Source organism: Desmodus rotundus, chromosome 3 (genome assembly GCF_022682495.2).
Source record: "Desmodus rotundus isolate HL8 chromosome 3, HLdesRot8A.1, whole genome shotgun sequence".
Lineage (NCBI taxonomy): Eukaryota > Metazoa > Chordata > Mammalia > Chiroptera > Phyllostomidae > Desmodus > Desmodus rotundus.
In genome coordinates, this window is record NC_071389.1 from 15,428,964 (window position 1) to 15,452,002 (window position 23,039).

The 23,039-nt window shown below is 54.3% G+C and overlaps 1 protein-coding gene across 3 annotated transcripts; it reads left to right on the forward strand.

The window, feature by feature from the left end:
• The first annotated feature begins 272 nt into the window (after positions 1 to 272).
• Positions 273 to 22,508, forward strand: LDLRAP1 (low density lipoprotein receptor adaptor protein 1). Of its 3 annotated transcripts, none has more exons than XM_053920627.2 (9): positions 273 to 466; positions 8,006 to 8,148; positions 8,977 to 9,089; positions 11,043 to 11,157; positions 16,281 to 16,353; positions 16,735 to 16,821; positions 17,383 to 17,507; positions 18,940 to 18,974; positions 20,462 to 22,508. In XM_053920627.2, the coding sequence occupies exons 1-9, from the start codon at positions 379 to 381 to the stop codon at positions 20,604 to 20,606; spliced, it is 924 nt and encodes a 307-aa protein (XP_053776602.1). In that variant the 5' UTR covers positions 273 to 378; the 3' UTR covers positions 20,607 to 22,508. The 3 variants fall into 3 exon arrangements, with proteins under 3 accessions (XP_053776602.1, XP_053776603.1, XP_053776604.1); XM_053920629.2 differs by having other exon boundaries at positions 291 to 470; XM_053920628.2 differs by lacking the exon at positions 16,735 to 16,821.
• The last annotated feature ends 531 nt before the right edge of the window (positions 22,509 to 23,039 follow it).

The window sequence follows — 23,039 nt, forward strand, 5'->3', positions numbered from 1 at the left end:
GTGGTTTCCAGGTACCCCCGCGGAGAGGAAGGCGGCTGGCGGACCTTCAGACTCCTACGGGGGTGAGTAGTAAGGTTAGTAGGGAGAAGGAGGAAAAGACAGGCTTCCTACGGCTTTCAGCTCCCTACCTTCAGGGCGCCCTTTGTCTGGACAGCCTCGGGGAGCACAGGCTAGGGGGCGCGGAGAGGGGCGGGGCCGGGCTGTTGGGGGCGGGGTCCTGGGCGGGTCCTGCCCCGGCCCTCGCCCCGCCCCGTCGGACGTGGGTGCGGAGCTCGCGCTGGGAGAGGAGGAGCGCGGAGCCCATGCGCCGCCCGGCCGCTGCGGAAAGTTTTCCCTCACGGAGTTTTGGCGGCGGCAACCGCGGCGGCCGGAGCGGCCATGGACGCGCTCAAGTCCGCAGGGAGGGCGCTGATCCGAAGCCCCAGCCTCGCCAAGCAGAGCTGGGGGGGCGGCGGCCGGCACCGGAGTGAGTGCGTGCGCGTTCGTCGGGGCCGGGCGGGGGCCGGGAGAGCAGGTCAGGCCGCGAGGATCGGCCTCTCGCGGGCGCCCGGCGGGACCGGAGGGCCTGACCCGCTCCCTGCGGGGTTAGGGGTCGCCCAGGGTCAACTTGTAGCTCCCCTCCTTTGCCCATTCCGTGCCCGGGGGCAGAAGGGACAGAAGCTGGGGGAAGAGACCGGAGCTCGGGGTCCCCAGGTGCAGGCGGCAGTGCGAAGGGGGTTGCAGGTCAGGAGGAGAGACCTGCGCGCCTCCCGGCACCTCCTCACCTGGCCGCCCTGGACCGCTAGGGGAGGCGGGAAGATTTCCGCGCCCGTGCCCGGGGGAGGGGGAGTGGGCGCAGGGCTTGGGACTATGCCCCCATCTCCTCACCCCTGCGCCCCAGCCGCGACATTAGCGGCCGGCTGGAGCCCACTTGCCCCCTCCACCTGTCCAACCCAAGAGGTCATCTTTTGACTTCGGGCTCCCAGAAACGGTCTCAGGTATGAGCTTGGGTTCGTAGGTACCTACTTGAAGTTGGGTCGAGTTTAGCCTAGGATCTCAGGAGATAGCACACACTCGGCCATTTAGATCCCTGTGTCCCCTCCCCTAGCCGAGTCCAGGTGTGGAGGCTGGCCTCCTGGCTGTTTTCGAAACCTGTTTTCTCTAGCATCTCCCCCCACCCCCGGGTTTCCAAGGTCCCTGGGCGCCCAGGCGAATTACAGACTCGACACCACCTCTCCCCAGGGCGTCTGGGAGGCTGGGAGGGGCCTCATCCGCCCTCCCTCCTCTCCCCGTCTCGAGTTACTCTAAGGGAACCCGTCACCTGGCACCTTCCCCTGAGGCCTGAGAAACCCAGCCTAAGTCTCTGCTTTTTCCCTAGGACAAACGGGGTGGCTTGCCTGGCGTCACATAGGCCTTCCTGGCAGATGTAGAGCCAAAGCCAGGACTCCTACACACTCCCACCCCTTGCCAACCGCCTGAACCCTGTCCTCTCCCCCCACCAGGAAACCACTGACACAGTTACACGCCACCCCCTTCCCCGTGCGTTCCAGGGCTCAGCCAGGGGAGCCGGAGTTCCGTCTGCCCAGGAGTGCCAGCGTGTCTGGGCCTAGAGAGCCCGCCCTGCCCCTCCTCTGGAACTCGTGTTCCAGCTGTGGCCGCCTCCTAAACCGAGACTGGCATTGGGAACAGAGGCTGGTGCCTGTGGGTGGGGGTGGGGTCAGAGACCCGTTAGGGCCTGGCCAGGCATGTACCATCTCCCACACTTAATGACTCCTAAAATAGCCCCTTTAAATATTTGTGGGGTTTGACCAGGACTTCTGTGAATAATGAACTGTTCCAGTGGGGGAAACCCTCCCATTTTCTCCTGGATGAGGGAGGGAGGAGGCGCTGGACAAGTCAAGGAAACTGAGAAGTTCCTCTCAATCTGAGGAACTTGAAATTTGAAATCTTTGTTGGTAGGAGAGAGTTTCTCCTTCCTGCTCTGATCTTGGACAAGCCACTTGTCCTTTCTGATCCTCAGCTTCTTCATCTGTAAAACAGGGATAAATTTTTTTTTTTATATCTTCACCTGAGGATATGTTAATTGACTTTTTTAGGGAGAGAGGATGGGGGAGAGAATGAAACATCCATCCTGTGTTTGCTCCAACCAAGGATCGAACCCACAACCTACATATGTGCCCTGACCAGGAATTGAACTTGCAACCTTTTGGTGTACGGCATGATGCTTCAACCTTCTGAGCCACCCGGCCAGGGCAGGATAAAAATTCTAACTTGTCAGTGGTGTTGAATAGGTTATTGATAATCTTGCCTCCTTCTGGCGTCTAGTTGGTGGTTTCCTTCTCCCCACTCCCCTTCCCCCACTTGTTATATGTACCTGGCACATGACTGTTACTATGGTGGAATAAGTTTGGGGGGTGGTCTCAGAGCCTGCCTACACCTGCAGAAGAAAGGAGGGCAGAGTCCCCCTCTCCTACAGACCCCAGATAAGCCCAGAGTGCTGTCCTGGGGCTTTCTGGACCAAGAATGGTCTGGATTGGATCCCCACCTGCCCCTCATTGTTAAGTCTCAGTTTCCTCCTATGTAAATTGTAAATAACCTCAGAATTTATTGGTGGGGGTTAAATGAAATCGTGTTTTGCCTGGCATAGAGAATTTGATAAGTGGTAACTACTGCTTTTGTCATTTAATGTTTTATACAGTGTTCTTCTTTCTGTTACTTCATTTGCTCCTGTGAGGGGACAGCAAGGATTCTTATCAGGCCCATTTTAGAGATACAGGAACAGAGTCAGGGAAGTGGGGTCACTGACCCCGACATATAGCTTCCAACACAGCGTCTGACAGGCGGTGCTCCCGATCCCCAGCCCTGACCCCCAGCCCCCATGTCTCTTCACTGTGGCTCAGGCACACTGGCCATGGGAGGGGCTGGTGCAGGCCCCATCCCAGGTTGGGCTGGCAGCCACGGTGGAGTGGGAAGCTGTGGGGTGTGTCTGGGGTGGTGCGAGGGGGCAGCGTGGCGTGGGGTGGTGTTCTAGTCAGGCCTTTGGCTCAGACCTTGAGGGCCAGCTTGTTTTGGGGCCAAACTGAAGCCAGTAGACATAAGGGTAGACTTGACACCTGCTGCCAGCTTTGACCTGCTCCTCACCGCTCAAGGTCCTCAGGTGGGGTTGGCATGGTCATTGTTTTATTTGTGGAGAAACTGAAGCCCAGAGAAAGGAGGCAGGTTACCTGAGGTCACACTGCAAATTCAGGACCCCAGGCTTCTTTGCACTGAACCTCAGGGCCTGCTGTCTCCCAGTTAATCCTGATGTCTCGAAGGAGGATTTTCTCCGTCTCCCACGTGTGGCTTTCCCCCCCATCTTTTCGGGAACCATAAAATTATTATCTCAGTCCCTGGCCAGGGATTTTCCTTTCTTCCAGCTGTCTGGAACAGTGACTCACCCTGGCCCCTCAGGACCCTTTTTCCCAAGAGGGTCCTTGTGACCCTCAGGCTCCTCCGTGGGTTGTGTCAGCCTATCAGAGAGCTCCGTGAAAACAGCTGAAGACATGAAAGGCACAGGTTCAGCTGAGCTAGTTCACAGTGGTAGGTGGGGGGCAGAGGATCTGCTCATACTTATTTTTAATATTTACGATAAAAGATACAAGTAAACCCTCAAACCATAGTATTTGTTGAGCACTGACTATGTGTCAGACACCGTAGATGCGCTGGGGAGTCTGGTGAACGAGTAGGTCTCCTTTCCAGCCGCGTTTACCCTCTGCTGGGGGAGGTAGGCTGACCAGGATGCAAACGAGTAGTCTGTTGTGGGTAGTGGTGATTCTCTGAAGAAAGATAAAGCAGGGAGAAGCAATGATGGGGACAGCTTCCTTACATAGAGTGGTATCTTCATTTGGATTCTTCTAGAGGCAGATGCTGAGACAAAGATCTGAGTACAAGTCATTTATTTGGGAAGAGGTTCCAGGAACTGTTAGGAAAAGCGAGTAGGGGAGGGAGTCCAAAAAGTGAACACTGGATCCCCTTCCCACTGTGGGTGGGCGGCCGGGGCGCCATCCTGTGGGGAGCTCTGGGAGGAGGTATGGAATGTGTTCTGCAGTCTCTCTGTTTGGGGCAGTTCCGTCGTGGGTGGGTGCAGGGCTGCTGGGCGTGGGAGCTCTCATGTCCCAGTCTGCATGGGCATCGGTGTCTCCAGCAGCCAGAGAGCTGCAGACAGAGTGGTATGTCGGGTGGCATGTGTGGAAATGGTACCCACCAAGGAGCTAAAGGTGGGCGCTGATAGTGTCAGTGCAGGAAGTCAGGGAATGCCTCTCAGAGAAGGTGACTTTGGAACACATGGATGAATACAAGGAGGGAGGAATCTGGGAAAAGCATTCCAGCTAGAAGGAACAGCAAGTACAAGGAACATTTGACTGGGGGCTGGGATTCTGCTACTCATAGGTCTGGCAGAGGAGGAGTATTTGGCTTGAAGGAGCCAGATCATCTACTGGCCGCTGAGGGTGAGCGAGACATTCTTTTCAGGCAGTCCTGCAGGGCAGGATGTCCGCCCCTCCTGGGCGATCCGGATTCCCACTCTGCCTTGCATAAGGAGGGGCGTGGTGGGCTGCAGCAGTGGGCAAAGGGCACAGGCTGTGGGGTTCAAGACCTAGCACTGTCAGTTACAAGCCACGGCCAGGCTCCTCTGAGCTGCTTCACCTGTCAGACGGGAACCCTAATGTCTCCTTGACACTTTCATAAAATACTGCAAATGGCTGTGTATACATTAAAGCTCCTTGCATTTAACTCTTGGAAATGACAATAGCTCATACTTCACATGCGGTGTGTACCAGGCATGGTTCTAAGCCCACCTCATTTCTTCCTCACGATAGCCTCGTTCCGTGGATAAAGTTATTATCCCCATCAAGTGAGGGACAGAACCGGGGAGGTGGAGAGACTGTGAACCCCACAGCCCACTCCAGACCCCGTCGTTTTAAATTTGTTCTTGATAATCTTAAGAACTTCCGAAATTCGCCTAGCACTTTTCCCATCCTAAACTTTTTTCTTATGATGTTCCTGAGGAACTGAGAACCCATGTGTCAGATAAGGAGACTATGGCCTACAGCAGCAGCCACATTCCAGGTCACAGCAGAGCCTGAGTCCTCTTCTGACCTCTTCTGAGATGTCGCTCAGAGGGTTCTAAGGCCATCTTTCCTCCAGGCTGGGGGAGGCTGGAGGCCAGGGCCCCGGTCCGAGGTTCCCCCTGCCCTGTGGGCTTAGCTGCAACTCTGATGTTCTAGATGCCAGCCAGGCCAGGTCACCTAGGGCAGCAGAAGGGGCACAGGGACACTCTGCCCAGCTCTGACTCCTGGACAAGGGGGCCTTGATGAGGATAGGGCACATGTTTGCAGCCTCCAGTTAGACTGGACATATGGTCTGGCCCCAGCTAACTCTGATAGCAGGTCATCTGTAAAATTGCAAAGTTAAAATAGCCTAGTCATTACCCACCACAGGGCCAAAAATAACCCAGACCGGAACAAGGCTGTGGACTCAGGCTTGTATTTGTCTGCCGGCCTCTGGGAGCTCTTCCTGAAGCCCAGCCTCCTCCTGGGAAGGGGCCTGTGGCCTCCAGCCTACATGAGGCTGGACAGTGAGCAGGGTGGGCATGGTAGTGAATCCTATCTCTGTCTACATGGTGTGCTCTTAGGTGCTGGTTTCTTGGAGAAGGCGTGGGGCATGAGAGGCCATACCCCTCATCAAAGAGATGAGTCATGCCCAGAAGTATAGGAGTGGAGGCTGGCTTCCCTAGAGGAGAGGAGGATCTCTGCCAGTCCTGGGAGGGCGAGGGGATGGGAGGTGGGCAAGGGAGAAGTAGGACAGCCAGAACAGCAACATCGGGCAGGAATGCACCTTTCCATGCCAGTTTCTGGGGGAGGCAGATAGGAATGGACGCCCTTCAAGAGGAAGACACATGGTATGGAGGCAGCTGCTTGTCTGTGGGAGGAAGTAAAGGAAATCCACGCTCCAGAGAGGCAGGAACAGCCCACTGACCAGAGGGTTGGGACCCGGTAGCAGGCATAACTCTGGGGGGGGCCTTCTGCTGAGCATGTTACATTTTATTACCTCATCGAAGGTCAAAACAGCCCTGTAAGTCAGAACTGTTGTTTCCTCCCACTTTATGGATGAGAAAACTGAGCCTCGAGGACGGTAATGAACTCGCTCAAGTCTACCAGTGTCGGAACTGGGATTCTAGAGTTTAGACCCTTGCTCTTAACCACTAGGCCATACTGTCTCAGTGAGGCTTCCTGGAGGAGGCTGGATGCGAGCAGTTTCTGTCTAGCGAGGAGGAGGGTGTTTGTGGTAGAGGGAACTACTTGATCAAAGGCACAGAAGTGGGAAAGTAAATGTTACATCATGAGGAAGGAGCTCTGCATGGTTAGAACTTCTTTTGTATGTGAGCACATGTGCATGAGTATGTGGGGATATTGTGGGAGAGAAGACTGGGGAACCTGTAACTCCCCAACAGTCATTGTAGGAATTGCCTATAGCGGATTAGGAGCTGGGGGTCCCTTTACTTGTGTGACCTTGCACAAGTCCCATTCTTCTCTGGACTTCAGTGTCATCTGTCAATGGGCAGAAGGTCTCTGAGGCTGATGAGTGGCAACCAGTCTACTAGGGCCCTCTTCCAGGAGACCATAGAATCGGGAAGGGGTCAGGCCGGGGAAGGAGGAATGCAGAAAAATGTCAAGCATCTCAGAGGTCAAGGAGGGCTGGGGAATGTTTTGACAGCAAAGAGGTTGTGTGTGACCTTGGCAAGCTTTGGCCCTTTGGAATGGAGGGAGCGGAAGTGGCTTTGGAGATAGGCCAGGAAAGGGCTGAACCGGAGGAAATGGGAGAGTGGGGAAATAAAAATGGTGGTGATGCGGGGGATGCTTGCCATTGGGCAGTGACGGATAATGAGATGAACAAGGCCACTGCTGATTGGTATTGCCTGCTTAGGGCCTTGTGCTGAGAACCAGCCCAAAGCCTGGAAATTAGAGGGAATAGAGAGGGATACAATTGATTAGCAATGTCTGCCAGGGACGCAGGAGACAGGCATGGCAGCACGTACTCTGCCACCCCTGCTTACATGGACTTGTGGTGGAAAGTGGTGGTCTGGGTATCCACCAACAGAGGGGAAGCCTCAGGAATTAGGAACTGTGGGAGGAGAGACCTCTGGCTCTAGGAACTTCCCTCTGACCTTTTGCTAACATTAAGCTAGCTTGCCTCATGGGAAGATAATATTGACTAATGGCTAAGTTTTGGGCTTTAGACAGACAGCTAATTTGACATGTTACTGGTCCTTTGAGCCTCAGTTTTCTTATCTGTGAAATGAAAGTTAAAAATGCATGCTTGTAAGGTGGCCATAAGTATTAGAGGTAACGGTAAGAGCTGCTGCTTTGTGATTGTTGTCCTCTGTTACTTGGTAGTTCTGTTTTATCCTGATGACAGTGGCGGTTCTGGTTTCTTTGAGAGGAGGGCCCATACCTGAGTGACTCCTGGGCTCCCTTTACCCGTTACATGGGGCTGTTGTGTGATGACTCTGCCTCTCTGAGCCTCAGTTTCCTCATCTCTGAAGTGGGGATAACATCAACCTTACAGAATTGCATTGAAGATTCGGTAGGAAAATGGCAGGTTTTGCCCTCAGCAAGGGCTAGCATTGAAGTTGAGTTTGGGCTTTGGACTTGAAAGCATGGGTTTGAATCTTGGCTCCTGTACTTGCTGGCTCTTTGGACTCGGTCATGTGATTTTGCCTCTCTGAGCCTCAGTATCTTTGTAAGTGGGTGTAATAAAGTGTCTGCTTCCTAGGTCCTCATGAGGGTTAAGGATAACATTTTCTGTACCACAGTGCATGGTACATGCTAGAAAATGTTAGTTTGGCCCTTTATTAACTATAAAAATAACGGTAGGTGGGGGACCCCACCGTCCCTTGCTGGGTCTCCCTGGGGAAACAGGGGCTGGGAGAGCTGTAGCCAGGGTGGGCCTGCCCAGCAGGGCCTGAGGGCCTGTCTCTCCCTCCCAGAACTGCCTGAGAACTGGACAGACACTCGGGAGACATTGCTGGAGGGGATGATCTTCAGCCTCAAGTACCTGGGCATGACACTGGTGGAGCAGCCCAAGGGTGAGGAGATGTCCGCTGCCGCTGTCAAGAGGATCGTGGCCACGGTGAGCCCCAGCTGGGGGGAGCCAGGGCCAGCTTCTTTCCGGAGTGCTGCTCGTCCCCTGCTTATTATCCCAATTGGATGTGTCTGACCTGTCCCTGCCCTTGAGTCCCCTTGCATCTGGCTCAGGGACTTTGGGAAAGGGTAGCAGTTGGGCTTGCAGGGGGAACCCTGGTCAGTGCCCTCCTCTCCAGCAGTTGTGGCCGTGTCCTCCCCCAGCCACCCCTCCACAACCCAGGCCCCTGCCTGACGGCTGGTGACTTTGTGCTAGGAAGGGATGGGGGAAGTTACTGTCACCCAATCGCCTGCTCTGTGGCCTGAGAGGCAGGTAGCACAACAGGGACCAGATTTTCCCCTCCCCAGCTCTGCGCAAACGTGAGCCCTATGAATTCACCTCCCTTGGTGGTCTCAGACCCCTCAGCTCAGGCCCTGGCGGGGTCCGTGGGTGGAGCAGGGAGTCCCCAGGCCTCTTCCTGCTGGGTTGTGATAGTCCACTCAGTGCTCAGAGTCTGAGGTCCCTCCTAGCTGTGTGTCCTTGGGCAAGTCCCTTAACCTCTCTGGCTCCATTTCCTCCTGGGAAGAAGCACTGCTGCCTGTGAGGGTGACTCGAGGCCCAGTGCTTGGCAGACAGCCCGTGCACAGTGAGCAGCAGTTTTCCCTTTTCTATTAGAAGAAGGTGGTGGCCGAACTGTCTTCTAAATCATGTCTTTGGGTCACCTCAGCTGAGGCCTCACACGGGCCTGGAGTCTGGGGCTCGGAGCAGCTAGATGCAGCCATGAGGGTGGGTCCCAAGTGAGGCAGGTGGGCTCCTTTGACCCATGTCTGCCTCAAGGCCAAGGCCAGCGGGAAGAAGCTGCAGAAGGTGACTCTCAAGGTGTCTCCACGGGGGATTATCCTGACCGACGGCATCACCAACCAGCTCATTGAGAACGTGTCCATTTACAGGTATGCTCAACACTGCCCACATTCACTCTGCCACTTGGGGCAGTAGGCGGAGTGTGGAGTCTGAAGCCAGGCTCTGTCACTCCCTGTCTGAATGACCGCGGAGCCTTGGTTTCCTCGCCTGTAAATCGGGGTGGAAACAGATCCTGCCTCACAGTGCTGTAATGACACATGGGTGCACAGCGCCTGGCTCACGTGGGTGCTTTGTTAAATGGCAGGTGCTGCTGTCCTGATCACTAGTTGCAGCAGGCAGCTGAGGCCTGATCAGGACTGGGAACCATGGCCTCCCACCCACCCAAGCATGCTGCTGAGTCAGGCTTGGAACAGAGAGCTGCAGAGTCACAGTCCTTTCCCTCTGCTGTGAATGCAGCAGCTCTGCTCTGCACTTCTGGCCAGGTGTCCAGGATGCCGCTGAATTAAATGAGGTGATATCTGAAGGCAGAGTCTGAGGCCAGAGTGTAGATGGTATCAGTTGGAGGAGGAGGGAATTCCTGTTCATGAGGAGGCAGGTCCCAGCCCTCGGAGCCTCAGGCTCTCCCCATCCTCTCTTGGCTGGTCCGCTGTAGGATTTCAGAGCTGGAAGGGACAGCAGAGATGCATATTACACATGGAGAATCTCAGGTCCAGAGAGGGAATTGTGCAAGGCTTCACAGTGAGGTAGTGGCTAAGCTGGGACCAGGACACCACTGCCAGAGTTCTGTCTAGCCGGCCCTGGTCTGCCAAGCATCCCTCTACCTTATTGCTTTGTCTCTAAGTAGGTGGCTTAGCTGGCTGGAGCACAAGCCAGTACTGGGGTGGGGGGGGAGGATGGTTTTAGAGTTTCTGGCTGGTATTTTTCACCTTAATTCTGTCTGCCCCTGATCCCTAGGTGAGGTATTAGACCCAGCGTTGCCCTCAAGGAGTTTCCAGTCTAGGAGGAAAAGGAGGGGAGGAAAAGGGGATAGAGTTTACGTGTTTCGCAAGAGGGAAGAGAAGGAGGGCCCTGCCTAGGGAAAACCTGGGAAGGCCTCTCAGTGGAGGTAGCAGGCTGGATGGAGAAGGGTAGTCGCCCACCTTGGGAGTCTCAAGTGGTGCTAATGCCTATGTCAATGCCTGTGGTTGAAGCTGGGCCCACACTGGGTAAGGGAGCCTGCTGAACTCCTTTTCCCATTCTGGGCTGCCAGTTCCCCAGCTGATTGAGATTCTCGGCGTGACTGGAACCAGCATGGAGGGGTCAGGCAAGGGAGGTGAGCGTTGCAAGAGGAGGGAGCTCCTGGACCCACAAGGGCTCCTGATCTGGTCATCCCCGCACACCCTCACCCTATTCCCAGCTCTTCCACTCTGTTTAAGCTCCAGGAGAATCTGCTAGTCTTAGTCACCCTGGGAGGGACAGACTTGGAACCCTTGTGACCTCTGGTCAGGGGCATGATCAGAGGGCAGGTCAGGGAGGAGGCCAGGTAAAGGGCCTCAGTGGGTGGGCAGTGTCCCACTTCCCCTTCCAGCTGGTCTGCACAAACCCTTAAGAGGTAGTATGGCAGTGGTTACAGCCTCTGGAATCAGCAGGTGAGGTCAGGTCTCAGCTCTGCCACTAGCTTGGTGGTCTAAGTCTGCTAGCTTGTTTTCTCATCTGAAAAGGGGGAATAATAATAGAACCCATCTCAGAGGGCAGCTCAGAGAGTTAAATGAGCTGATACCAGGTTGCGTGGTATACAGTAAGGGCTCAGCTATTACAGTTTTGGGGTGTGGCTTAGTAGAGCAGAGAAAGCACCCCTCCTCCCGTCTTTCCCTCTCTCTTTCCTGTCTAGCCTGGGTCATCACCTGCCACCCCTCCAACCCCCATAGATAGCCCAGGATGCCAGGCCAAGAGGCCAAGGCTGGCTCTCTGAAACTCAGGGGAGATGACCTATCTCAGGGGTGTCCTGGGTGTTGTCAGGACCCCATGCAGGGATCTGGTGATGTTTCCCACTTGCCTTTCAGGATCTCCTACTGCACAGCGGACAAGATGCACGGCAAGGTGTTTGCCTACATCGCCCAGAGCCAGCACAGCGAGAATCTTGAGTGCCACGCCTTCCTCTGCACCAAGCGGAAAGTGGTTAGCAGGGCGGGGCTGGGACTTGGGCAGGTTTTGTTGGCCTTGGCAGCCTGTCCCTGGGGGCCCCGTCTGGTGGGGAGGCAAGACTAAGGTCACACATCACTGAAAGTATGAAATCCCTGGGAAACCCAAGTGGGTGGTGAGAGCCGAGGGCACCAAGACACCTGACACAGTGGGCTGTGAGCAGCGACAACCCGTGTCCCCAGGGAATGCCCTGGGCCCCTTCCTCTCTCTAACACGATTTGTTGGACTTGAGATTTGGAGGCATCTCCTGTTAATAGTATGGTCTGGAGGTGCAGGGCCTTGTGAGGATTAGTCCTTGGACATGGGTGATCAGAGGGGCCCAGGATGAACCGCAAAAGCGAGAGCCCTGGGAGGCCCGGCTTCCTGTGGCTGGAGCAGGGAGGGAAAGGGCCACGGTTTTGGTGTGTTACATGCTTGTTTCAGTGGTGGGCTTTAAGGTATCTTATTTAATACTCGCAGCAGCACTGTGAGGTGGGGGCAGTTGCTGTCTTCATTGTTTTCATTTTTATTTTTAATGAGGAAACAGACTCAGAGAGGTCAGCTGTCTTGCTGAAGATGACAAGTAGCCGGGCAAAGTGAGGGCTTAAACCCGCATCTTTCCCTTCTCTGCATGACTGTAAGGAGCCAGGGACTCCTGGCCCCATATCCAGGCCACCTCCAGCCACATCTGTTGGGGACCAGTGGAAATCTCAGTGGTCTCTGGGCATTTGTCTTGAACTTTGGGGCAGGCAGCCGGGGCAAGTGAACCTTTGGTGTTGAAAACCTCCTTGGTTTTTGAGGCTCCCGAAGCCTGAACATTTGCCCTGGAAAGAGGTTCCGGACATGTATTGATTTTAGTATTGGCCTCTATTAACCTCTGTGTTCAGAGCCCAGAACACCAGTCCCCATGCCCTATGGTCCTGGGAGTCAAGGAGACAACACTCTCGCCCCTCCCCCTGCCATCAAGGCCGTCAGTCTTTAAACGGACCCCCAGACTTCCTGCTTTAGATATGTTTCCTATTGCTGCTGTAAGAAATTACCACAAACTGAGTGTTTATTTTATTTTTTTATCTTCATCTGAGGACTTTTTTAAATTGCTTTCAGAGAGAAGGAGGGAGGGAGAGAGAGAGAGAGAAACATCCATGTGAGAGAAACAGCCAATAGTTGCCTTCCTGTATGGGGCCCTGACAGAGGAATCGAACCCACAACCTTTTGGTCTATGGGATGACACTCCGGCCACCTGAGCCATACCAGCCACCACAAACTTAGTGTTTAAAAGAACACAGATTTACTCTCGTGTGGTTTTGGAGGTCAGAAGTCTGAAATTTGTTGGCAGGGTTGTTTCCTTCTCAAAGTTCCGGGGGAGATACGTTCCCTTGCCTTGTTGGTTTTAGGGGCCACTGCATTCCTTGGTTCATGGCCCCTTCTCTCGCCTCCGCGTCAGCAGTGTAGCATCTGCCAATCTCTCTGTTTCCTTCATCACATTGCGATTTCTAACTTGGACCCTCCTGCCTCCCTCTTACAAGGCCCTTTGGGATGGGGCCCACTGGCTAATCCAGGATAATTCCTTGTCTCAAAATCCTTAACGTAACCACACCTGCGAAGTCCCTTTTGCCATGTGAGGTAACGCTCACAGTTTCCAGGGATTAGGATGGGGACACCTTTGGGGGCACAGTTCAGCCTGCCACAGGTCTCACTACAGGAGGAGACAGACGAGGGGCCTGATCCTAGCTGATGTCCTTACTATGTGATCTCGGATAAGACCCTGCCTTTCTCTGGGTTGCTTGCCCATCCCAGAACGAGGAGGACACCTCAGGGACCTCCAGGATTGTTCTGAAAGGCCCTGGTTTCTTTTTTGCACCTTTTTTCTTTTCTGCAGACTCAGTGTCTCCAGCCACTTATCCCGTGCCTCATTGATACCCATGTCCCTGAGTTGTGGTGGCTTCTCCCAGGATAGTGGTCGCCTGGCTTTGTTTCTTATGAGGCCACGCTGACTTAAAAATACAGGCTCGTTATGTCCCCATTGTTCATCTTTTCCTCCCCACTGACCAGAGCAGGCACTGGGCAGGGCAGCTGGCCACGGCCATTGCTGCAGGGGGGGGGGCGGGAGCAGTGGGGAGCTCCCAAGATGCAGAGGCTTCCTCTGGGAAGGGGAGGTTGGGGGGTCTTAGATAGCAGATGCTGGCCCATTGGTGAAGGGAGGCCTGGTCCAGGTCCAGAGGGCTTTAGATGGGGCTGATCAAAGTCAGCCTGCCCCAGGCCAAGAGGTCAGTATGGAGGTAAACAGCCCAGCCACTGCTTTGTGCTGACAGCGGAGTCCTGATCGGGCAGAGGGCAGGGCCGCTGCTGGACATTCAGGCCCAAACGCTCACCCTTCTTAGCAGGTTCTCATCTGTGTCAGGGATGACTGGCTGGATCACACCTTGTCCTTCTTCTCTGCCCTCTCCTACCTGGCCTCCCACCTTCAGGGAGCCCTGGGGAAGCCCCTTGAGAAGCGTCCAGGTGGGAGTATAGGTAGTAGTTTGCCAGGCAAGAGGATGGGGGTGGTGAGAGGGTGAGTGCCCTCCAGCACAGGAATTAGCAAGTGCAAAGACACAGAGGTGCAGAATTAAGTCCAGTGAATGGTAGTTGAGGACTCAGATGTCACTGGAGCCTGGCAGGATGGCAAGGTACAGTCATCCTGCAGGGGAGCCTTGAATTTGGATGTTGATTGCGTCCTCCTTTTGCCCTGGGGCCCACAGTCTTTACATCCCCACCCTTTCTTGCCTGGATGTCTGAATGAGCAAGATGCCTATGACCCATCCAGGGTAGGGGGCAAAAGGTTCCTTTCTGGGTTGCCCACTAATTCAGCTCAACTCAGACAGTTCCACCCCCAGGCCTCCCTTCCCCCGTGGCCCCTGTCGGGCATGGCCAGGATAAGTCTCCACAAAGCAACATTTCCATCTTCCCAACTGGGAAGCCTCAGCAAGCACTTCAGCCTCTAGACTCTGAAGTGAAGGTGGAGGGTTGAGGTGCAGGTGCACTGGTAGTGAGCAAAGTGATACCCTTAATCCTGCCCCGGGCAGGGTGGGGTAGGGCTCTTCTCCCTCACGTGGCCATTGGAATTTCTCGGGTAATCCTTTTGTGCAAAGATTTATGCTTCTGGGCCAGCAGGGTTATAAGGGACTTGGTCTGAGTACTGAGCTACAATCTGGCATCCTGGGGTCCTAGCCCAGTTCTGCAGCCCTAAACTAGACCTGGCCCCACTGAGGAGCTAACAGCCTGGTTACTGGGAACAAGACAGGGGCATGAAAAACTGGGCAAAGTAGAACCTGGTTAGGGTAATAAGATAGACCCACAGGCCAGAGGCACTGAGGAACAGGCATCCGTCCTATAGAATCAAGGAAGACGCCCTCCCTCTTCCCCTCCCTCCTCTCCCCACCACCTGTGGGCAGGCTGGAGCAGTCTTTTCTTCGTATGCTGCCCAAATTCCTGCACTGCCCGGAAAGCAGGGCCCAAACCCCTTCCAGTCCCTGCCCAGCCTGGGCTTGCAGCCACCTGTACACCTTCAAATCTTGGGTTATATTTGGTTTAACTTGCCGTTCAGGAATTCAGGGTGAAAGGGCAGGAATGCATGCAAATGAACAAGCAGATTTATGCAAAAACACTATTAGGCTTGTGCCCACAGATTTTCTGGAAGCAAACATAATGGTGTTTCCACTTCCCTGCCACATTGGGTGACCAGCCCTTGCTTGGGTGTATAGTGGTCTGACTTGGGCTTGTAATTAGTCCATATTTTTAGTTCATGGGCAATTCTCAATGGTAACTGGGTCTATTAAACTTGATTCAGACGTGACAGCTTAAATTGTAAACAGCTGTGAAGAGATTCATACTTAATTACCTTATTTAAGTTTTGCCATAAAGTGCCTGTACTTCCATCAAAAATGTAAATGACGGAGACATTCAAATGAGATTTTATACTTCGTGAAGTTTAATTGGCATGGATCAGTCAGCTTGTTTAGGGATTTTAAATTTAAAAAAAAAAGTTTTAAAGGCAGTAGCCACGGATTCATTTCTCAATTAAATTAAGTTGTCTGGCAGCGAAGAAGGGAGTGGGGCAGAGGCTGGTTCAGCCTGAATTTGTCCACTTGAAAGGGTCTGGTGCTTGCTTCTCAAGGCCCGGGGTTTCAGAAGGAAGCTAACTGTGGCTCCCAGCAATAGCTGTGAGATCTGGGACTTCCACTCCCAGAAGCTGAGCTGATGAACTAGAATCAGAGAGGAAGGAGTTGAATGTGGGATGTGGGTCGGTCCTGGCTGGAGCGTGAGGCCTCAGGATGCCTCTTGGGCAAATGCAGTTCAGCCAGTGTGCTGCACTTCTGGAGGGCTCGGAGTCAGGTGACTCTGCCTTGAGTGAGCACCCAGATTGGGTGACACAGGCATGTCAGCTGGTGACATGAGGGAGGGGGTGACATTTGAGTTGGGTTTGAATAGTGGATGGGAGTTCCCCAGGGGTGAAAGGCCAAGGTGTGGCCCCTCCTTACAGGTGAGTTACGGCACTGAATGGCTTTGGTCTCCTGCCATAGGCGCTCATTGACATCTTGCTTTTGCCAGGGAGTGTACAAGCCTCCAACTGCCTTTCTGGGATTCAGTCATAAGCCCCCTGACCCTTTGCAGTACTAACCAGCCTAACCTTTGTCTCCGAGACTGTGGCTCATTCAGACGGTGGTCAGAACCTTTCCAAGTCTGGCTTTTCTGTTCCTTAATTCCAAGGGTTAAGTAACTGTGTGCCATCCTCAAGTAATTAGGGAGGGTTTCTCAAAGGAAGTAAGCCTCACAATTAATTGAATTTAGGAAAGCCCAAAGGGAAGGGAAAAAAGCCAAGGTAGGGGCTGGAATGAGGGTGGAACCTTGGCTAGGCTATAGGTGGTGAAGATGGGGCCCCAGCTGTCTGGAGAGGGGGTAGCCTCATTATAACCCCAGCTGCTTTGTGACTTGAGAGGGGCCAGGACTCTGCCTCCCTCTATCAGGCACTCCGGAGCCTTGGAATGGAGCCAGGGTGGGCCTGGCCAGCCTCCAGTTCAGACTTGCTGTTACCCGCCTAACACCGCACCTCTCCCCTTACCCCACTTCCTGTTTTTCAGGCTCAGGCTGTCACCCTCACAGTAGCTCAGGCCTTCAAAGTTGCCTTTGAGTTTTGGCAGGTGTCCAAGGAAGGTGAGTCTTGTTCACAGACATCGTGGGTGGGTGGGGGTGTGCAGAGAGCGTTGAAGAAGGCTGGCAGAATAGTGCGGGGTGGAGAAGGGATGGTAAAGGCCTGGACTGACTCTCCCCTTCATCATCTACCTGCTTCGTGACTTTGGACAGGTTCCTTCACCTCTGTGAGTCTCAGCATCCCTATCAGAGGAAGTGGGAACAGCTGTCTCTCCCCCAGAGGTGCTTGTGGGGATTAATTGAAGTCTGTAGAGTTCCTTTCCTTCCCGCTGGAGACCTAAACTTGCCCCCTGAGGTTGGCCACAGCCTGCTCCCTGCCTGGCAGTTGCTGGGGACAGAGTACTGGGGGCAGAGGCTCTACAGCACTGTGCCTTGCTCCCACAGAGAAGGAGAAGAGGGAGAAAGCCAGCCAAGAGGGAGGGGACGTCCTTGGTGGGGGCTGCTGTGACAGCACCCCCTCGTTGAAGAACTGTGAGTCTTGGCGGGGGGGGGGGTGGGGGGGTGGGGCTGGAATCAGCTGCATGACGTGGGGTCTGCCCTTCATCCACAGGTCTGCCTGTTCACTCCCTCCTGGACTGGAGCAAACTCTGGGTTTTTAAATTGTTTTGTTAAATAAATAACACGTGGTCATTATAGAGAAATTAGAATATGTAGACAAGGGGAAAGCGTTACTCATTATGGTGCATGTTCTTCCAGATATGTCCCTATGCAAAAATATGAATATATGTATATATCTCTCTGTATATATTTTATATCGTGTTGAGGGATTTCTTAAAAAACCTAACACTTGTTGTGACTATAAAGGTTGCAGCCTAAACCAGTAGTTGGGGGAGGTTCTCATGTTGTAGGCAGGTGTCCAGCTGCTTTGGGAGGTGCCAAGGTGGGGCTGTGGGTGATAGGCCTGGGAAAGGCCATGCCCAAGGAGGGAGTCAGGACCAAGGCAGCCCAGGAGGCTCCAGGATGGACGAGGAGATGAGGCCGGGAGACAGGAGGCCCCTCTTCCACTGACACATCTGACCGAACATTTCATAGTGGTCGCCACTGGGAACCTGCTGGACTTGGAAGAGAAGGCCCCGCTCTCCACAGTCAGCGCTAACACCACTAAGGTGGACGAGGCGCCGAGGGCTCCAGCCTTGAACAACAGCAGTGTTGTCTGGGTGAGTGTTCCTATGGCCTGGCGACCCCACAGGGGTCTGGTGGGCCTCAGCCTGATCCCTGGATGAGGCCGAAGGGGGGTCCAGGGCCTGGCACCATGACTTACAGGCATCTGAAAGGGCCAGACCCAGCCCAGCAGCCCCCAGGCCCAGGGTAGTCGGTGAACAATGTCCCCTTTGAACCCAGGGCTGCGTCCCCAACAGGCTTGGCTCCCAGCACAGCTGTCTCCTCACAATGCCCGGCCTCTTGGGCTGAGCATCCACAGCTCAGCCCACCGGTGGATGGGCCAAAGGCTCCCTTGTTCTCTGGGTGGGCAGAGTCTGTTCCTGACACTCCTCCCCCCTCAGCCCTCTGAACGGGGAGTCTGAGAGATGGGCAGTCAGCAGTCAGCCCTGGCTTGCTCTGTGACTTAGGGCAAGCCCCTGACCTCTGTGTGTCTCGGATTTTCACCCCTTCAGTGAGGGTGCTGACCTCTGCAGAAGCTCACAGAGGAACCCGATTTTTTAAATTGAAATTAAAAATTTTGTTCGTTTGGAAGTAATTTCAGACTTACAAAAAGTGTCCCAAAAACAATTCGAAGAATTTTTGTTGCTCCTTCCTCGAGATTCCCCAAATCTTGGCCTCTCATGTGACCACATCACAGTGATCAAAATCACAGCCTTAGCACTGTTGTGAAATCCGTAGGCCTCGTTCACGTTCCTCCGCTGGCCCCTGCAGCGTTCTTCTTCTGGTCTGGGACCCATTGCCGAGTCAAACATTACTTGTCATATCTCTTCAATTTAAAAAATCTGGCGTGTTGAGGGACATGCAAAACCGTCCAATCCTGCTGCCCAGTGGGGGCTGCCCAGCGTCCACTGAGCAGGCGCTCTGAGCCTGTCCTGTGTTGTCTGGAGCCACCCTTGGCCCCTGCCCAAGCCCTGGGAGAGACTGTGAAGGGACCTCCCCCATTGTTTTCCCACCTAGGCAGTTATCCCTTGAGCTTGGAATTTGGGCTGGGCTTTTGGAAGTGAATGAAAGCAAGGAAACCTTCCCCTCCCTCTTCCCCTGAGAATCTGAAAGCCCTAGTAGAGGCTTGCGGTCCTACCCCTCATTTTATGGAAGGAAAAGCTGAGTCTCAAACAGGAGTGGTGACTTGCCTGAGGGGTCAGTCGAGTAGTGACGTGACAGAGCTGGGAATTGAACCCACCCAGTTGTCTAGGCACCAGGTGCCCTTTCCGCTGTTCCACGTTCCAGGTTTGGGTCCAGGGGCTGAGAAGCGGGCTGCTGGCAGTAGCCGGGCGGGAGGCCTGCCTGTGCCTGTTCCTGCAGGCTCCCACCAGACTCTGATGCTTGTGTGTAGAGCCCCTGTAGCTTACCCAGGGCTGGGACAAGTCCCAGCTATGAGCACGGGCTCCCCCACCTAGGGCTCATATCTCCCGTTTTGTTTTCCCCAAGGAGCTGGATGATGACCTGGATGAAGCATTTTCAAGGTACCATTACCTGGGCTCCTTATGCTGGGGAAGGAGGCCTGGCTTTTGTGGGCTGGTCTCTGGGACCCTTTGCCATGTTTGAGAACGTGCACTCTGATCTTCTCCAGAGTAAAAGTCTCAACTTGAATACCTCCAGGGGTGGGGGTTCACTCTCTGGGGTTGGCCAGGTCTACTAGAAAGCTCTTGCTGCTAAGTCAAAAATTGTTCCTAGTATCTGAGCTGAACTAAACACACTGCTGTAGCTCAGGCTGATTTTCTCTTCCTCCACCTGGTGTAACCTTCAAAAATTAGCTTTTTTGCAGGCTTTGTTTCCTCTAAAGGTTTTACATTTATGGAAAGGGGCAGGGAGAAGGCAGTGCTTACTCATGAAGCATACGGGAGGAATGTCAGGTGCAGCAAGGAGCTATTTTCGTCTCACCTGAGCTGTGGGCATTTTCCTGTCTTCTCCCAGGAGCCATCCTTGTGGCCATGGCCACCTTTAACTTGGGAAGGGACACCAAGAGGGCTGAGGAGAGGCCTGGGCAGCCCAGGGTTCCGAGTTAGGCCTTCCTTTCTCCCCTGGGACACTCAGCAGCCCCTACATGCCTCTCCCTCTTCCCCAAGCCCTTCCTGCCAGAGCCTGGTGGAAGCCCCCGTCCTGGGGGGTGGGGGTGCCCGCAGCCCCTTCATGGAGGCAGAGGCAGTCTTGTGGCTATTGTCCTGCTTCACTGGCCGACTACCACCCCCTTATTTGAAGACAGTCTTTTATTTGCTTTTTCCAGAGTACCTGAGTATCATGTGCCTTTTACTAACAACTTTGAAAATCAGCAAAGCATTAAACAGGAAATAGTATCACCCCGTAATCCCACAGCCCAGACTTTGGGGCTTCATTCGCGCTAATCCTGTTTGTGTACATTTTTTTGCATCGATCAGCTCGTCACATTTGCACATTTGCACTTGGGTTCCTGATTTTCACTTACCGCTGCATATCAGGAGCATGTCCCCAGGCTGTCGGAGGCACCTCATTCATGGACTGCCTCACATTCTTTTAAGGACATGGGCGGGAATTTACCTAACTCCCTTCTTCTCCCCTTAGGCTGTCTCCCTTTTGAAGTTCGTTCTTGAACAGCACTGTGTTGAACATGGTGACAGTCAATAGTTTGTCTAATCACAGTTGTGCCATCTGCCTCCCACGTGTGTCCCTCTCACTGTCCTCGCCAGTGCGGCCCTTTTCCCTGTCTTGAGCATTTCCTGATGGAGCCAGGGCCGGTGTGGGCACTGGCCTCTCTCCATGGCAGGAATGCTGCTGCCCGCCCAACCGGTTTCTGAGCTGTTTGACCACAACAGTAGACCCCACCTTTCCTGACATCTGGGATTTTCTCCTTCGCCCCATGCCCTGCACCGTACCCTCTCACTCCTGACCTTGGTGCTGGCGGGGCCGGACTGGCTCCTCGGCCCCCCGCTAGACCCTTGCCGGGGCCCTCAGCTTACACAGCTCTGCCTTCTAGGCTTGCGCAGTCTCGGACGAACCCTCAGGTCCTGGACACTGGACTGACCGCACAGGACATCCATTACACCCAGTGCCTCTCGCCTGTCGACTGGGACAAACCTGACAGCAGCGGCGCTGAGCAGGAGGACCTCTTCAGCTTCTGAGCACCCAGAGCTGGCGGGACATGTGACCAAAGCCACCTGTGGTTGGGATGGGACAGCCCCAGGACCCCCAGCCACCCTTTTCCAGTGGGCAGCACTGTCAGCGTGCAGATCAAAGCTGCAGCCAGTCAAGCAAAGGGAAGGAGAAACTTCTTTTTAACCCCGCTCCTTCTCTAAGAACTGAAGGATGCCTTGAATATTTATTCAGTGACTTCTGGTTGAACTCAGAAGCAGGTTTTGTCAGGCACGAGCACGGTGTCATAACCAGCTTCCTGCCTTCTCTTGAGCGAGCTCTGCCCTGCTGTGGGTATCTGGGCAGTGACCAAAGCCTTTCTTGCCCCTTTTCTTTAAGGACCCAGATTTCCCTGCAGGCGGTCCCGCTCCTCGGTGAAGGTAGTCGGAGCATTCATTTCCATCAGCTCTTGAGCACAGGAGTGCACCGCAGCCTCAGGAGAGGACTGCAGCCTCCAGTTCATCTGCTGCAGGGCCCCCAGCAGGCCTGGGCTTCAGCCTGGCCCCGGGGCTCTCAGCGGCAGGGGGCAGCCCCTGACCAAAGACGACACAGCTGGCACTTTAAAGCACACACAGTAGGTGTGTCTCCTAGGGGCTGCTCCATGGTGCTGCGTGCAAAGAGCTTCCCAGTTGCCCTTCACGAGAAGGGGTCCAAAGTCCCAGTGGGTGGTCCTATCAGTGCCCCGAACAGTGTCACCTGCTGCCCACAGACCCCCGGAGTCTGACCGCAGCTGTGGTGATCACCTGTGTATGACCGCCCTCCATCAGGGTCCCCTACCCCATCCTTCCTGCCCAATGGTGAGCTGTGCTCACTGTCCCGTGTGTTTGCACATCCCTGTGTGTGTGTCTGAGTCCCACCTCCCCTACTTCCTGGAGAAATGTGTGAAACCTCACGCCCAGATTTGGGGAAGAATATTTTGTTGCCTTTTTATGGATGAGAAAACCGAGGCCACCAGGGTGGAAGGGGTAGAGTCTAGAGCAGAGCCCAGACCTGATGCCAAAGCTGCCTTCTCACCTGTGCCTCACACAGTTCACACCTCTTTTCTCTAGCTTTGTTGTCCTCTCAGAAACCAAAAACCCCAGCTATTTTCTGACCAAAATGTGTTTTGTAACAAACCATCTGGTGCCTTTCTACAGAACGGGTGTGAGCCTCTGTGCTCTGCTAGCTGTCTGGTTGCTGCTGATTTCTGTGAAAATGGAAGTGTTTGAAGTCTGTTAGTTTGGAGAGTTAAACAAAACCAAACTCTTAAGCATCCTGACACTCTGACCTTGGGTCGGCACACAGTGGCAGCATTCTGTTTTCAGGGTCTTCCTTCCTGCCTCCCCGTTCATCCCCCCATAGTCCCAGGGCTGCCCACAGCCTGGGACACAGCCAAGCAGCCTCCCAGGCCTGGCTTTGCTGGCCTTCAGTAAGTTAGTGCTTATAGTTGGAGCAGGTTTACCAACCCAGGGATAACACCATTCCTTAGAATCAACTTGTCTAAGCAAGTACTTGAACCAAAACAGAAAGACAGAAGTGCCTGGGGGTGGGGTGGGGTGGGGTGGGGTTTGTGAGGTCATTATCAGAATATAGGCGGGTCTTCCTTTCCTTGCCCAGCTCCTACACCCCTGCTGCCCTTCCCAGACCTTGGTGTCTGCCCCTGTGTTTGTCACCAGGCAGCAAGGGTCAGGCCTGACACACGCCGTCCTTGGCACCGGGGCCCAGGAGCCCCAGAAAGGGCCAGACTGTGTTGTGTGAGCGGAACTGTGGCCTTGGTTGTAGTTTCTGGCCACCAGCGGTCAGTGTGCTCCCTGTAGGTCTATGGATAAGTCTTGTGCTTTTCTTTGTGTTGTTGTAAAGGAATTTCTAGTGAGGAAAAGAACAAGTAATAAAAGTTCTCTTTTTGAAACAAAGCGCTTGGATGGATGGCCTGGTGGCCATGCAGAAGCGGGGTGTCCAGTAGCACCTGTTTTTTGGTGGTTGGAGCAGCAGTGACCACAGACCCAGAAGTGGGAGATGTGGCCTTCGATCCCTTAACTGGAGCCCAGCGGGACCCCCTTCTCACCTGGCAGGTGGGGTGTGTAGTGAGGTCATCTCGGGACAGTGCAGCAGGGTCAGCACTGAAGGGGTCTGGGAAAACTGAGATCTGGGCTTCCTGACCAGGGTCTGAACCCCCAGTATAGGCATACAGTTGTGTGTCTGCATGTACATTTCTATCGCATTCTCAAATGTGTCCCAAAATTTATTCATTCGACAAACTGCCAAACACAACCCTGGCCTGGGGTTCAATGCTAGGGGTGGCCGTCCAGGCTGGGTCCAAATGGGCCCAGGATGTGTGGCTTGGGTGTGACTGGGGATGGGGGATGGTAGAAAGTATGTTTTAGTGACTTGGGGGGTGGCCCAAGGTCCAGATCCGGCTCTGCCACTTAGGGGTTTGACACTGG